We start from the raw sequence: 13,875 nt of genomic DNA, 5'->3' as shown, positions 1-13,875 counted from the left end.
TTGAGCAATTCTGTTTTGGCCACCTTTAATTTTGCCAGCTGGGGAGTGCAGCGGTGTTTTGTTTTGTTTTGAACTTTAATGAAAATCTGGAACATACTTTGGGGGTGGTATTTATGTCAAATGGACTAGTTGATTAAGAAAGGAAGTTGATTAAGCAATGGGCTACAAGCCACAATGGCTATGTTCTCCCTCTACCTCTGAAACCACAGGTGGGCAGAATGCTGTTGCACTCATGCCCTACTTGTGAACTTCTCACAGGCATCTGGTGACAACAGGATGCTGGAGTCATCAGTCTCATGTTCTTAGGTATCTAGGTTCAAGGTACCAATGGAGGTTCAAGGAAATCTTAAGGGAGACACCCAGAAATGTGTCCTGGAAGTGGAGATTGGAGATTTACATCATAGTTTGGTACGGCTAGGCAATTGTTGGGAAGTAAAAATCAATGGAGAGATTGGTGTTCATGCTATACAGCAGAGGTGGGGAAACTGTGGGCATCTAATTATATATATCATTTTTATTAAATCTCCAAAAATATTCCAAAACATTGTCTCCTTTCTTGATGCTTGTTTTTTTTACTTCTTTTTAGGGAAGCTGTGAGCTTCCACATGTGCTTGGGCTTCAATTCCCATCAGTCCCAGTCATGGGGCCAAGGATGATGGAATTTGCAGTCCCACAAGATAAGGAGAGCTATTCGTTATGTTGTTGTTGAGTATCGTAGTCATTACTGAGATGACATGAGGAGTCAGGCCAAGGAGAGGAGAGGAGGTTGTATCCAGTGTTGCAGATCCACCACTGCAGGAGACTTCCTCAACAGAACTCCCACCACTTCTCTTCTGCAGCTCCCTCCAGACCTGAATATCTACTCCAGAAGAGATGCATGGGGAGAGGGGAGGGAAGAGAAATCCCATTGCTTGAGCCATTTGTACAGCATTGGATACAACCCAGGATCCTTATATGAAAAGGGTGCATGCTCTGGATTTCTCCTTGCCAATAGGAAAAAGGGCAATTGATGTAATATGATGCCTTTAAACACTTATCCTTCGGTTGCCAGGCTTTTAGGCTGATAATGGCCAAATTCTTTATCTAAATCACTCACCCCTGACCATCCAAATGGCAGGAACTGCCCTTCGGCCCAGTATTCTCCATTGACATAGAAGAGTCCAGCAATCATGATGAAAAGCCACACCACCAAGTTGATCACGTTGAGGACGTTGTTAAATCCCACAGAGTTCTTCACTCCCAAAGCGACAATGATCGTTACAATGGCAGCGATGACCAGAGCCAGTAAATCTGGATAGGATTCTTCTCCTTTACCTATGGGAGGAAAACATGTATTTATGGAACTTTGGAAATATAGCAGAAACAAAGGAAAAGCAAAGAAACGATCTTCTGGGGGGAATGTGTCGGTTTCAGAAATCCTTCCGCACTTAGTATTCACGGCACAGCAGACATGCTATGCTAACTCTTTCCTACAGGAGCATAGGATGCCATCAAATGGTTTTGTTCGTGTGCCTTCTCTGTGGTTCTTTTCTGTTTTCTTTTCAGAGCGCAGAAAATCTGACAGGTTCCCCAAACGATGGAAGAGCAGAACCGTCTCCAGAACTCTAGGAAACTTGAGCACCACCTGTTCTATTTCTTATGGCATTTGCAGTGACATATTGGGCAGCGGAGCACATTGTCACACATGGACACCTCTGTGCATCTTCACTATTACCTTTCGGTGTTAATCTGCATTTTTTTTGCATACAATATATATTTAATGAAAACGAAACAAAATATTTGTTTGCATTTCATAGTGCTTAAAGATAAGGGTGGGGTTTTGTTTTGTTTTTTGATTCCCATCTCTTGAAAGGAAGCCATCTTTATGACCCTGTATTTATCTCCATGGTGTTTTTTTATCTTGTTTTCTTCCGTTTACTTTTTAATGCTCTTAAAGCAAATGCACAATAGTGCTGAAATTTAAAAAGCGCCTTAAACACAAGTGTTGGAAATGTCTGAAAGGTGGGTTTCAGTATGGTGGTCCCTACTCTGCTTATATCAAGTCCAATGGCAGCAGTTGGTCAAAGGCCCAAGCGTTAGTAAGGTCCCCCAGAGTCCTGACCCTGCCACCCAGTCACTCACCATTCCCTTGTTGGCCCCAGGACCAGATGTATTTTAGTTGTGGTGTGTGACTGCTGCTCTTAAATATGGTCTTGCCTTTCTGGGGCTCTGGGAAGGACCAAGAGGATCTTCAAGCCTTCTAAGTGAGCTGCCACTAAGTTTTACTGTGGCAGCTGGAAAGCTTTTTAAACTTAGATGCACATTTTCCTAAGCTTGGGGACTGGAAATGTTGAAATCAGTGCACACAATATTTCAATTTCAAACCACCTTCGTATGCTGCGATTTCCATTCAGAATCCCATGGCCTCTTGGAGCCTAACTTACATGATCAGGCATAGACAAGAGTCACAATCCGGCATAATCCTCACCCAGCCCATTCAAAGTCCCAACGCTGTCAATCATCCAGCGACTGATGGTGTGATTGGCCAGGGAGTCGAACATGCTGCTTAGAGCACTGGCACCTGCTGCTGTGCCGATCAGATACTCCAGGATTAGGTTCCATCCGATGAAAAATGCCACAAACTCTCCCACTGTGACGTAGCTGTAAGTGTAGGCGGAGCCAGTGGTTTTTGGAACTCGCACACCAAACTCGGCATAGCAAACCCCTGGACAGAGACACAGGAAATGCATGTAACCATAAGGAAATGCGGCTGAAGGAAAAGTAATCCGTTATAAGATGGCGTCAAAACAAGAAAATGGTTGAGCTCTTGCGAAGGAATAGCCAAGCCATAAGAGGTTTGTCCCTTTAAGAGTTCCTCTCTCAACATTTCCAGCATTTATTTAACCCAGTTTTGTACATTTGTAAAGAAAAAGAAGGTACTTTTTATCATATGTGGTGGGAATGCAGAGAAGTTAGAAAATTTTGGGAGATGATATATAATGAACTGAAAAAGATGTTCAAAATGACATTTGCAAAAAACAAACAAACAAACAAACAAACAAACAAACAAACAAACAAACAGAAGCATTTTTGTTAGGGATTTTAGGACAAGACCTGCCAAGGAAAATAAAGAACTTATTTATGTATGCTACAACAGTGGCAAGAGTCTTGTTAGCACAAAGGTGGAAGACTGAGGAAGTCCCAACGAAAGAACAGTGGCAAGAAAAACTGATGAGCTATGCAGAGTTGGCAAAGTTGACATATAAACTACAAGAGAAGGACAACCGTGACTTCAAAGAAGAATGGGAACTTTTTACAACCTATTTAAAAAGACAACAAAAGGATCTGGACTCCTTGGCAGGTTTTGATTAAACATCCACAATTTATTAGTAGAACCTATGATAGATAAGGTAATGATATGTACAATTTTATAACATGCAGAGAATAACATGTGCAAACAAACCAGAGGGGGGAGCTGAGGGAAGTCTTGGGAGGGTGGGAGGAGGGGAGGGTATAAAAAGGGCGAAAATGTATTTGGCTATATTGATTTATAATGTATTTTGTTAAATTTGTTTAATAAGCTTTTTTAAAAAGAAAAGAGTTCCTCTCTCTGTCCAAAGATTCTCACAGGAAGAGGCTTGGAGTGCTAAATCGGTCTAGCCTTTGTGGAATTGGCAGTGGTAAGCATCAACTGCTCATCTACTAGCCCAGGGTTTCCCAAACTTGGGTCTCCAGCTGTTTTTGGACTACTCCTCCCATCATCCTTAGCTAGCAGGACCAGCGGTCAGGGATGGTGGGAATTTTAGTCCCAAAACAGCTGGAGACCCAAGTTTGGGAAACCCCTTCCTAGGCCATGGCTGGGGGAAATGTGGCTCTCCAGAAGCTATTGGACTCAAATCCCAACCCTCCCTCCACCACGCCTTGAACCCTAAACAAACCTCTTCAAATCAAATTAGGAGTTGTTTCCATGAATTGCCTAGCCCAAAAGATGCACCTCACCTATGTGCTACCAGGGGTGGCCAACTCCCAAGAGACTGGCAGTGATCTACCCCCTTTTTAGGGGTTCAGATCAAAGTTGTTGAGCTTTTTTTTTAGGGAGGAGGAAAGCCCCATTTTGGGGAGGTGCAGGGCTAAAATGCTGAGCTTTTTTTAGAGGAGCCAAAGTTTTTTAGCTTCTTTGGGGGGAGCCAGTGATCTACCAGTGGTCTACCACAGACACCCAGTGATCTACTGGTAGATCACAATCTACATGTTGGACGTGCCTGTCTAAGCCATAAGGCCATAAGGCCCTACATGTTTAGAGGGAGAGGTACAGGGAAGCACGGCTTGGATTCGGACAGCATGTAAACATGTAAAGCATGTAAACAGGCAGGAGTTTGGTAACAGTGTTACCCCCATTCAGGTAAATAAAGCCACAGGGTTGGCTTTCTCCCTTGTCTAGAATTAGGTTTGGTAGAGGGAATGCTGGAGGCTGCCAGGATGCAAAGAAGTGTACTGCAGCCCAGGATGGGTGGAAGAGCAAGTTAACAGCCACTGACACCCAGTGCTGGGATATGTGAGGCAGGTGCCCCACTCTGCCCAACAGTAGGGCTGTTTACTACAACAATGTACTATTCCAATGAAACGCTAACTTGGAAAGCTGCTCAAGGTGTCAGTACTGGTGTCCTATACAGCTTGGGACCAGGATACCCAACAGTTCATCTCACCACTTAAATACTTAACTGAACACTGAGCGGTGAGGAGAGAGCCTCCTGTGCAGACCATCTTATGGTCAGGAGGTCCTTTCCATATGATGCAGGAATCAGGCCTTTAGTGTAGCAACACCTACCCTTTGGAAGTCCTCCTGTTACATATCAGGAAATAGTGAATTCCATCAGCCTGGAGAGCTCAGTTGGTTAGAGTGTGGTGCTGATAATGGCAAGATAGCAGCTTTGATTCCTGTATGGGACAACTGGATATTCTTGTACTGCAGGGGGGTGGATATAGATGACCCTCAGGGCTCCTTCCAACTCTCCAATTCTATTATCTTTTTGGTATCTATTAAAGAACTTCCTTTTCAAACAAGCCTACACACACCCACACACACCCAATCTGTTTCCATATTGGACTTGAAATTCCTTACATTTATATTTTCATTGTTGATGCTTTCATTAAATCATTTCAGGGTGTTTTATGGGAAATAATTGATTAACAAAACAAATAAAACGGATTACTGAAAGCACCAATAAAACCCATCTTTTCTAACCAGTCCCTCTTGGTGTTTATAGCTGCAGACTTGTTGCTGATTCAGGTCTGTGCCTCCTCCTCTGTTCTGATAGCGAGACAGGCTGTTATTAACATCACTTAGTTCAATGGGAACAACGCCAACCCCAGCGGTCAATAATACCCTGTAATTGAAGTGTGTATGCCGGCCTCTGCTCTTTCATTCTGGAGTATGATAAGCAGGTAGGAAGGATACAATTTCTAGCCAATTCCATTCTGCCGTAGGAGCACTCATTGGTTCCCCCCACCCCACCCCAGCCTTCTGTTTGATTTCACAGTCAATTCCTAAAGTGTTTACTGTCGCATGGTTGTTGTGCTGTCAGAACTTCTAGCATGCTGTAAAGAATATGAATGATTCAAAGGTACCATGAACAGGCCCAGCCTCTTCAATTACAGAGCAACAAATGGTGTGCACGCACACACACACACACACACACACACACACACACACACACACACGGTCAATGTATGGAGAAATCGGTTCATTTCCATTTCAATTCATACATCAGTTTGTGATTTTTTGAAAAAGCCCCCCTGAAAAGTCACCAGCATTTTATGTAGCATTTTCCCGAATACGGTATATAAATTTTTGTATGTGATTTTCCTTATTTTTATAAGTGGTTTCCCCTGCATATAGATTTGTGTGTATATATACATATTATATAATATACATATTATATTGAGAAGTGTGAATTAGGTAGGCTTGTGTTAAAATTTAATTTCTCCACCCCTAGTACTGATCAAGTTATTTCGGCAACTGACATGGTAAGCCCATGGGCTTACTAGCAGTACATGTGAAAATGATCCAGGGGTCTTAGTGGACCACAAGCTTAACATGAGTCAACAGTGTGATGCAGCAGCAAAAAATGCTATTCTAGGCTGCATCAACAGAAGATCAATTTCTCCTAATAGGCACATTTTGGTATGCAATTCTGCCCAATGTACACATTGTTGCAAAGCAAATTCCCCCAATACAATGCATTTTAATGCACATTTTTACTCTAATTTATGCATTTTGTACACATTATTTGACTGGAGTAATGCACTGCAAAATCTGGAGAAGCAATAATAGTAATAATAATAGTAATAATAATAATAATAATAATAATAATAATAATAATAGTTTATACCCCACCCATCTGGCTGGGTTTCCCTAGCCACTCTGGGCGGCTTCCAACTGAATATTAAAAACAATACAGCATCAAACATCAAAAACCTCCCTAAACAGGGCCGCCTTCAGTTGTCTTTTAAAAGTAAAATAGTTGCTTATTGCCTTGACATCTGCTGGGAGGGCGTTCCACAGGGCAGGCACCACTACCGAGAAGGCCCTCTACCTGGTTCCCTGTAACCTCACTTCTCGGCACTAGACCTCAGTGTCCGGGCTGGACGATGGGGGTGGAGACACTCCTTCAGGTATACAGGACCGAGGCCGTTTAGGGCTTTAAAGGTCAGCACCAACACTTTGAATTGTGCTCGGAGGGAGGGCATTCCACAGGGCGGGTGCCACCACTAAGAAGGCCCTCTGCCTGGTTCCCTGCAACTTGGCTTCTCGCAATGAAGGAACCGCCAGAAGGCCCTTGGTACTGGACCTCAGTGTCCGGGCAGAACGATGGGAGTGGAGACGCTCCTTCAGGACTACTGGACCGAGGCCATTTAGGGCTTTAAAGGTCAGCACCAACACTTTGAACTGTGCTCGGAAACGTACTGGGAGCCAATGCAGATCTTTCAAGACCGGTGTTATACGGTCTTGGTGGCCATTCCCAGTCACCAGTCTAGCTGCCGCATTCTGGATTAATTGCAGTTTCCGAGTCACCTTCAAAGGTAGCCCCACGTAGAGCGCACTGCAGTAGTCCAAGCGGGAGATAACTAGAGCATGCACCACTCTGGCAAGACAGTCTGCAGGCAGGTAGGGTCTCAGCCTGTGTTCCAGATGGAGCTGGTAGACAGCTGCTCTGGACACAGAATTAACCTGTGCCTCTATGGACAGCTGTGAGTCCAAAATGACTCCCAGGCTGCCCACCTGGTTCTTCAGGGGCACAGTTACCCCATTCATGATCAGGGAGTCCTCCATACCACTCTGTTCCCCAAGAACAGTACTTCTGTCATGTTAGGATTCAACCTCAATCCGTTAGCCGTCATCCATCCTCCAACTGCCTCCAGACACTCACACAGGACCTTCACCACCTTCACTGGTTCTGATTTAAAAGAGCTGGGTATCATCTGCATATTGATGAACACCCAACCCAAACCCCCTGATGATCTCTCCCAGCAGCTTCATGTAGATGTCACAAAGCATGGGGGAGAGGATGGAAGTGAGAGCCCAGGGGCAGATAGCTGGGTTTCATTTTGCATCTTGTTTTGGAAACTGCAAAGTTTGCCTTTGAATGAACACTGAATCAAATTTCTCCCCTATCTGTCCTTCTGAGTTTGCAACCAGCCTGACATCTTGAGAAGATGATTCAAATGACTGTCATTTTCACATTGCCCCAGTTTTCCCCCACTAAGGCCAGTGAATGTGCTAAACGGCACATGTAAGAGCAGGCTGATGATATTAAGTTCTCTCTTTATTGAAGGCCCTCTATATTTCATGCACTTTCATATGCACTTGGATAATGAAAGCTTTCAAGGAAGGGGATATCTGAGACTTTTATTTCCACCACGTAGATCAGGAACAAGGAAGAATGAGGTGGGGGAGGAACCAATCCTAATTCCTCTCCCCCTTCCCCACCGACTGACCCTCCAACCATTGACTTGCATATAAAGTAATTATTCAAAGCTGATTAAAAATTCATGCAAGCTGCACACACAAGAGACCAGAGAATAAGTACATGCCTGAAAGATTGATGAAACAGATGCCTTGGTGAAGACAGGTATTCTATTCCAGGCTTTGACTTGAAAAACCATAATGAAGCTGGTGGCTAACTTTAGCCCACAGGCAAGCAGGCAAGGTGTAAGGACTGTGTTTGGTGTGCATAATGAGAACCCTCCAAGTGTCCCTTTATTCCAGGGACATTCCCAGATTTACAGAAGCTGTCCCAGTTTCTGATTTGATCCCAGAATGTCCCTCTTTTCCTATTTTCATTGGAGAAATGTTGGAGGATATGCATAATGGTAACTAATCAGATATCTCATTAGTATGCCAAGGTAACTCGAGCTCCTGTTATAATTTTCATATGGAACATGAGCAGAATTTCCTGTGCCTCAGTTATCCAGAGAGGCTCATTCGTGCATGAAACCACACACACAGGAAAACAGGAAGCATCTCGGCGGGGGAAAATAACAAAGGAGAAACAATCTCAAAGAGGCAGGAGAGTAATGCACTTTTTATTCATGCCCAGTGCATTTCAGCAGGCTATCCTTCTGGGCTTTTCTACAAAAATATAGGACGGCGGTGAATAAACAGTGGGTGTTGGGGAGGGAGTAAGAGAGGTGGAATCATGCAGGTGTAATGGTTTCCTCTGGGTGGCATACAGTCATAGAACTGTAGAGTTGGAAGGGACCCAAGGGTCATCTAGTCCAACCCCCTGCAATGCAGGAATCTCAGCTAAAGCATCCATGGCAGATGGCCATCTGTCACGGTCCGGTCGGCGGGCGTCAGGACCAGAGGCAAGATGGTGGTGAAGAAGCAGGGTCGAAGGCAGAGGCAAAGGTCCACGGGGCACGAAGAAGGCGAAGGCAAAGCGAGGGTCCAGGAACAAGAAGCAAGGCGAAGGTCCACGGGGCAAGAGCAAGGCGAAGGCGAAGCAAGGGTCCAAGGAGCAAGGAGCAAGGCGAAGGATCCAGGAACAAGAAGCAAGGCGAAGGTCCACGGGGCAGGAGCAAGGCAAAGGCGAGGCAGGGGTCCAAGAAGCACGGCAGCAACAAGGCAAGGGTCCAAGGAACAGGAGGCCAGATGCAACCAGGCAGGGATAGCGTTGCTGTGGCAAAGAGCTGAAGGGAAATGCTGGGCTTTTATCCCTCCCAGCTCCTGCCACCAGGTGCAGTGAGATCTCAAGTGGCCTCACCTGGGTGATTACTCCTTGCTTCTCCAGCACAAGCTGAGGACTTCACCTGTGTGGCCACGCCTTGCTTCTCCAGCACAAGTTGAGGCATGCCCCAGTCCTGCAAAGCACTACAGGCCCCAGAGCCTGACTCCTGCCCATACTCCTGACACCATCCAACCTCTGCTTAAAAACCTCCAAGGAAGGAGAGTTCACCACCTCCCGAGGGAGACTGTTCCACTGTTGAACAACTCTAACTGTCAGAAGGTTCTTCCTGATGTTTGGTTGGAACCTCCTTTTTTGTAACTTGAAGCTGTTGGTTCAAGTCCTACCATCCAGAGCAGGAGAAAACAAACTGGCTCCATCTTCCATGTGACAATGTGTCCTTAGATGCCAATTTAAAAGTTGTCTTGCGGACTTCTGGTCTACCGCTATTGCTGAGCGGCGAGGAAATCTCGAGCTCCGAGATTTCCTGGTGCTGTGAAGGAGGGGGGAGCTGCGAGAGCACGGTAGACCCCCAAAAGAACCCCAGATTGAGCTTTCTGGGGTCATGGGGACTCAGCTGTGCCTAGACACGTTTCCTCCACTCCCCGGCAAGCTCTAATAAGAGCCCGAGAGCAAGTGGAGTGGAGACGTGGGTGCCTGTGAGTCGATTTGCTACCTTCGCAGCCTGAAGCTCCGAGCTGACAGCCTGTTGAGCGGTGGATTCTTCTAAATTAAAAAGATCTGAAGACATTGGGACACCGTGAGTAAAAAAAAAGAGGGATATTCAAGGAATTGGCCACGGGTGGAGATTTAAATACGGAAGTTGATCTCCCCTATTGAGAGAAGTGAGAAGCAGTTATCTTGCCCAAAGTCGGAAAGATTATTAGGAAGTTTTAAATTTCCAAAGATTGGACTTAAAATTCTCCGCTTGAGGCAGGGTAAAGGGGAGAAGGGCTGAACTTAAGTAAAATCCCTGCAAAGATCTATTTTGGACTGGGGAAAGTCCCCCTGTAAGCTGGAGTCAGGTCCCTGGAGGGATCAGCGAGCCACCATTATGGTGTCACAAAAGAAAGGAATTTGTTTACCTCTTTGAGGTCGTGAACTGTCAGCAGTGAAGAGAGCTCAAAATATATGACTGTGAACAATAAGATTGTTAAATGCTCTTTCTATAAATGGTTATAAGAGTATTAAAGTATGAAGAGAACTGAAAATGCTAATTTGCAACCAGTTTGGATATAATTTTTGTTTCTGAAGTTTGGAGATATAAACTGCGCCATTTCCTGTTTTGCACCCTTGGCTGTGCCCATGAAATCTGAGACGTGTAAGATGCCAGCAGACATTAAAAACACCTGACTTTTCTGATTTCTAAGAGGAACTCTTAAAATTGTTATGGGAAATTAGAAGTGAGGTACAACAGAACACAATACAGATTGAAAAGAGAAACCAGAAGTGTGTGGAAATCAAAAAAAGAATGGATATACCAGAGAGTCTAGAGAAGAAAATTGAACACTTATCGGTCCTGGACAATGCAAATGATCCTAAAGAAGAAGAGGAAGGGATAGACCAAATCATTGAAAAAAAATTATCGAGATCCAGCATGGAACATTGTTCTCTCAGTGAGGGGGGTGGGAGCAAGACCCATGCCTGGGACAAAAGGTATTCAAAGATGAACCAATATGGAACATTGCTCTCCCAGTGAGGGAGGGAGAACATACTGGGGTCAGATCCTAAGGGGAATAAAAATTGTCAAAGGATTGAAAAGTGGTAACTCTGGTGGTTGGCATCATGTAGCAGTTAGAGAATTGGGGGGGCAGCGGGGGGGAGAGAAGGAAGTGTGGCTGTTAGGTTGTGACAGAGTAGAAGTGGGGTGAGAAGTAATAATGGATATTATTTTCTGAAGATAGATGTTGAGAAATTAATTATAGGTTATGAATATTTGATGATTATAGGTAAAGAATAATTGATGATTATAGGTTAGGAATAATTGAGGGATAATGAAGAAGAAATTGTTTATGAAATAGAGGAAGATGAAAATGTGTAAGTGCTGGAAAATGGCTTAAGACATAATATGAAAATTGCTACAGATGGGTTAAAAATGGACCCAGTGAGGGGGGAATCGAGGAAGTCTATATAACAATGTTAAGTAATAAGAAATATTGTTGTTATTATTTATTTTTCTCTCTCGCTTTTTGGTTTTTGTCTTTCTTTTTTGTATTTTCTATTTTTTCATTCTTATAAATTGAATAAAGATTATTTGGGGGGGAAATTAAAAGTTGTCTTGCGGACTCAGCAGAAGTAGGGAAGAATAAGATGCAAGGGGCCTACGCTGGGCTAGAGAAGTTGGGCAAATGACCCAGTGTCCTTCAACCCAGTGTTGAAGGAGGTAAGGAGAGAGGGAGTCAACAAGGCTATCCTCAGTGATGCACAGCTGTATATTCTATGCCTGTCATCCTAGTAAGTATTCAGCTATGATTACCAGGGTCACAAATTCCAGCAGCCAGTAGCCACCAGCCATAAAGGCCATTTAGCTAGTAATAAACCAGCTACTTCTAAAATTGTGCTGGATTGAGGTGGATGGGTGGAATTGTGCTGCCTGCCATTAATAATGTCTCTAATGAAGCCAATCTAATGTTTTGTGAGCTTCGTTACCCAATGTGTTTCTTTTAGCAAAGTAAAAATATGTTTTGGTCTCTCTTGGATGGAGACAAGTGCTGTTTCCTTTATTTTCTGTGGAAAACAACACAGATCTAATGCATTCCTGATACCTTGAGGCCAGATGTATCTGCCAGAAACCCAATTATTTTTCATCTGAATCAATTTGTGTATGTGACAGGAATACAGTTTCCTGTTTATTGGCCTATTAAACATTCATGCAGGAAGCAAAGAGCTGGTCCCAATTTTTTACAAAATGACCAGAGCTTCTAGCAAAAGAACCTAACATGACTTTGCAAGAATTTTTTTTTCAAATTAGGATTAGATTTGCCCAATCTGGCATGGCTGTAGATTTTAAAAATAAGATAAAGTAGAATAAAATAGACCTACAAAGCAGATGATTGGAAATGGATCTATGGGTAATATTTATTTATTTTATGTCTCAGCTCCTAAATAGTGTAACAATAACTTTGCTGGCATGATAATATGCTTGATGGTATCATTCAGGAACAAATAAACACAGCTGGATAGTTAGGGCTTTCATAAGACCAGCTATAATTTCCTATTTATAGCATCTTCTGCTGCTTCTTTTTAATAATAAAATCCCCTTTTCTTCAGTTCCTTAGCAATGCAGTCCTAGCCATGTCGACTCTGAAGCAAGATCTACTGAATTTAATGGTACTTTTTCCATGGTAAATATGTTGGAGATTGCTATTCTATACACACATGTACCTTGGGATAAGTCCCATTGAATTCAGTTGGACTTATTTTTGAGTAGACATGGCTAGGGACTCAGCTAGACTGGTAAATAAAGTGTTTTATATGTGTTGTATATGCAATAGAACACGGTGTCACCAGATGGCGCTGTTGAGTCCCGTCTTTCCCTACAGGATTTCCCTGTACGCGTTTACGTGAAATGCTTCTTTGATGTGTCTAGATCCAGCCTAGGATTGCATGAGGGAAAATAGGTGCCCTCTTTTTTGCCATACAATTTATACACCGCTTGATTGTAGAAAAACAAACCTCAAAGCAGTTTACAAAAAGACAAAACAATAAAATCAAGAAAAACTCTCAACCCTACTTTAAAACATACATGAGTTGAATTACTAAAGCAGTTCACATTAAACCTTGATTGTGCTGTAAACGTTGTGAAGCACTAGTTACACTAGTTTATTGCGGCTCACATTCAAGCAGGAGAAGAGGCTACATATGTGTCCTGGGAAAAGGCTCATTCTTATCTCAGTTTATGAAGCTGAGATATGATCACCCAGGCTAGCTCAGTGAAAAGAGAGCTGGCTCTTGAAAATAGTAACATGAGAACCGATCCCAAGGTTTTGTTTATATCCCAGATGCTTATGAGAACCGCAGCTAAAAGGTTAAGCAGAAGGTGAAGCGAAAGATTCAGTTTCATGTACTTTGTGATTTCCTAGCTCAGCCTCACTTTTGCTTTCCAAGAATGTGTTGCTGTTATAAATAACAAAACTCAGGAATGATCAAAAAGAGGGAAATGGCCGAGGAGACTATGAAAATATATCTCAGTGCTTGGGAAAATGTTTTTCTTCAGTGGAATGAAAGCAAATCAAGATGAAAGAAGAAAAGGAATAACCAACACAGCAAACTTGCTATAATCTTAAAATTTTAAAACATAACCCCTGTGGTAGAGATACAGTATTGGCAGTTTTGTGTGTTACTCTAGCTTATAGTGTGTGGCTGTGTTGTTTGTACCCAAGTAATATTTAATGGAAAACTACCAAGGTCATAGGATCAGGTAGTTGGATGGTTTTCTATGAGTTCACATGCAGTCCATGCATCTAAAGCACTCTTATGCCACTTTAACAGTCAGGACTACCTCTAAAGAACCCTGGGAACCGTAGTTTGTTAAGGGTCCTGAGAATTCTTAGGAGACCCCTCACAGGGCTACAATTCCCAGCTCTCTTAACAAACTACCAGGTACCCCAGAAATCCTTCCTGGTACGTGTTAACATGTAAAAGTCACAGACCTCCTTCGTTGCATCAA

At 43.4% G+C, this 13,875-nt stretch overlaps 1 protein-coding gene across 1 annotated transcript in view; it reads right to left on the bottom strand.

The window, feature by feature from the left end:
- SLC7A14 (solute carrier family 7 member 14) overlaps nucleotides 1-13,875 on the bottom strand; it is a 56,413-nt gene that overhangs the window by 9,720 nt on the left and 32,818 nt on the right. The window contains exons 3-4 of the mRNA XM_035133216.2: nucleotides 2,468-2,704; nucleotides 1,097-1,314 (exon numbers count right to left, since the gene is read on the bottom strand). Of these exons, the coding sequence (XP_034989107.1) occupies nucleotides 1,097-1,314; nucleotides 2,468-2,704 (455 nt within the window). The remainder of the gene's footprint in view (nucleotides 1-1,096; nucleotides 1,315-2,467; nucleotides 2,705-13,875) is intronic.

This window comes from Zootoca vivipara, chromosome 5 (genome assembly GCF_963506605.1).
Source record: "Zootoca vivipara chromosome 5, rZooViv1.1, whole genome shotgun sequence".
In the NCBI taxonomy this organism is placed as follows: domain Eukaryota; kingdom Metazoa; phylum Chordata; class Lepidosauria; order Squamata; family Lacertidae; genus Zootoca; species Zootoca vivipara.
The sequence above is the reverse complement of the archived record's forward strand: the minus strand, read 5'-3'. Positions and strand labels throughout refer to the sequence as shown.